The sequence below is a fragment of the Otolemur garnettii genome, unplaced genomic scaffold (genome assembly GCF_000181295.1).
Source record: "Otolemur garnettii isolate 467f Iridium unplaced genomic scaffold, OtoGar3 scaffold00021, whole genome shotgun sequence".
Classification (NCBI taxonomy): Eukaryota; Metazoa; Chordata; class Mammalia; order Primates; family Galagidae; genus Otolemur; species Otolemur garnettii.
The window spans coordinates 18,150,888-18,152,162 of NW_003852416.1; the positions used below are offsets into that span (position 1 = coordinate 18,150,888).

The 1,275-nt window shown below is 53.0% G+C and overlaps 1 protein-coding gene across 3 annotated transcripts in view; it reads right to left on the reverse strand.

Moving 5' to 3' along the window:
* The window catches only part of MFSD13A (major facilitator superfamily domain containing 13A), a 17,213-nt gene that overhangs the window by 9,500 nt on the left and 6,438 nt on the right, over positions 1-1,275 (reverse strand). For 2 of the 3 annotated variants that reach the window (XM_023511637.1, XM_023511638.1), the window contains one exon: positions 1,058-1,113. The exons of the other annotated variant lie outside the window; for it this stretch is intronic. In XM_023511637.1, coding sequence (XP_023367405.1) covers positions 1,058-1,095 — 38 coding nt within the window. In that variant the 5' untranslated portion in view covers positions 1,096-1,113. The remainder of the gene's footprint in view (positions 1-1,057; positions 1,114-1,275) is intronic. 3 annotated transcript variants of the gene reach the window in all.

Sequence of the window (1,275 nt, forward strand, 5' to 3'; positions counted from 1 at the left end):
GTCACTATGTTGCCCTCAGTAGAGTGCTGTGGCATCCCAGCTCACAGGAACCTCAAACTCTTGGGCTTAAGTGATTCTCTTGCCTCAGCCTCCCATGTAGCTAGGACTAGAGGTGCCTGCCACAACGCCCAGCAATGCCCAGCTATTTTTTTGTTGCAGTTGTCATTGTTGTTTAGCTGGCCTGGCCAGGTTCAAACTCCCCAGCCTGGGTGTATGTGGCTCACGCAGTAACCACTGTGCTACGCAGAGCCGAGATCTTTCATTTCTCTCTCTCTCTCTCTCTTTTTTTTTTTTTGTAGACACAGAGTCTCACTCTATCACCCTTGGTAGAGTGCCAGGTAGAGTGCCATCGTGGCGTCAGAGCTCACAGCAACCTCCAACTCCTAGGCTTAGGCAATTTTCCTACCTCAGCCTCCCAAGTAGCTGGGACTACAGGCACCCACCCCAACGCCCAGCTATTTTTTGTTGCAGTTTGGCTGGGACCAGGTTTGAAACCGCCACCCTCAATATATGTGGCCGGTGCCCTACCCACTGAGCCACAAGTGCCTCCAGAGATCTTGCATTTCTAACAGACTCCCAGGTGATGCTCAAATTGCTGGTCTATGACATTTTAAACAGCAAGGCCTTAAGTCTCTGTCTCTTTTTCTAGATTCAAACTTGTTTTTGCTCCATGCCCAAGGGGTTGTCCTGCCTAGCATTCCAAGACCACCACCCACCTTTCCCCCTGGCTCTCCCAGCCTGTCCAGCCCAGCTAGCCTCCCTGCAGGTTCCTCCCACAGGCAGTACCCTCCCCAACTGTACTCACCATTCTTCAGAAGACCTTTCCCAACCACTAGGCCTCACTGGGCCTGCCTGCCTCCGCAGTCCATTTGCCCTGTCTGCACAGCAGACACTCCTGACTGCCTGCCCCAACCCGACTGTGGGGTTTTCAAGGGCAGGACCTATGTCTTGGCCTTCTATCTCCCTCTTAAGGAGAACACAGGAGGCTCTGAGAGGAGAATGAGGAAGGGATCTCACTGGTTCTCTCCAGGTCACTGGAGAGCAAGTGGTGACTCACTCAAGAGATCCATGTGCACCTCCACCTCTCCAGGCCATCCTTGTGCCAGTCTGTGCCTAGTGGTGGGGAAATTAGAGAAGTGGTCAAAACTACCTGAAAATCTGAGAGATGGCTCAGCGCCTGTGGCTCAAGTGGCTAAGACGCCAGCCACATACACCTAAGGTGGCGGGTTCAAATCCAGCCTGGGCCCACCAAACAACAATGATGGCTGCAACCAA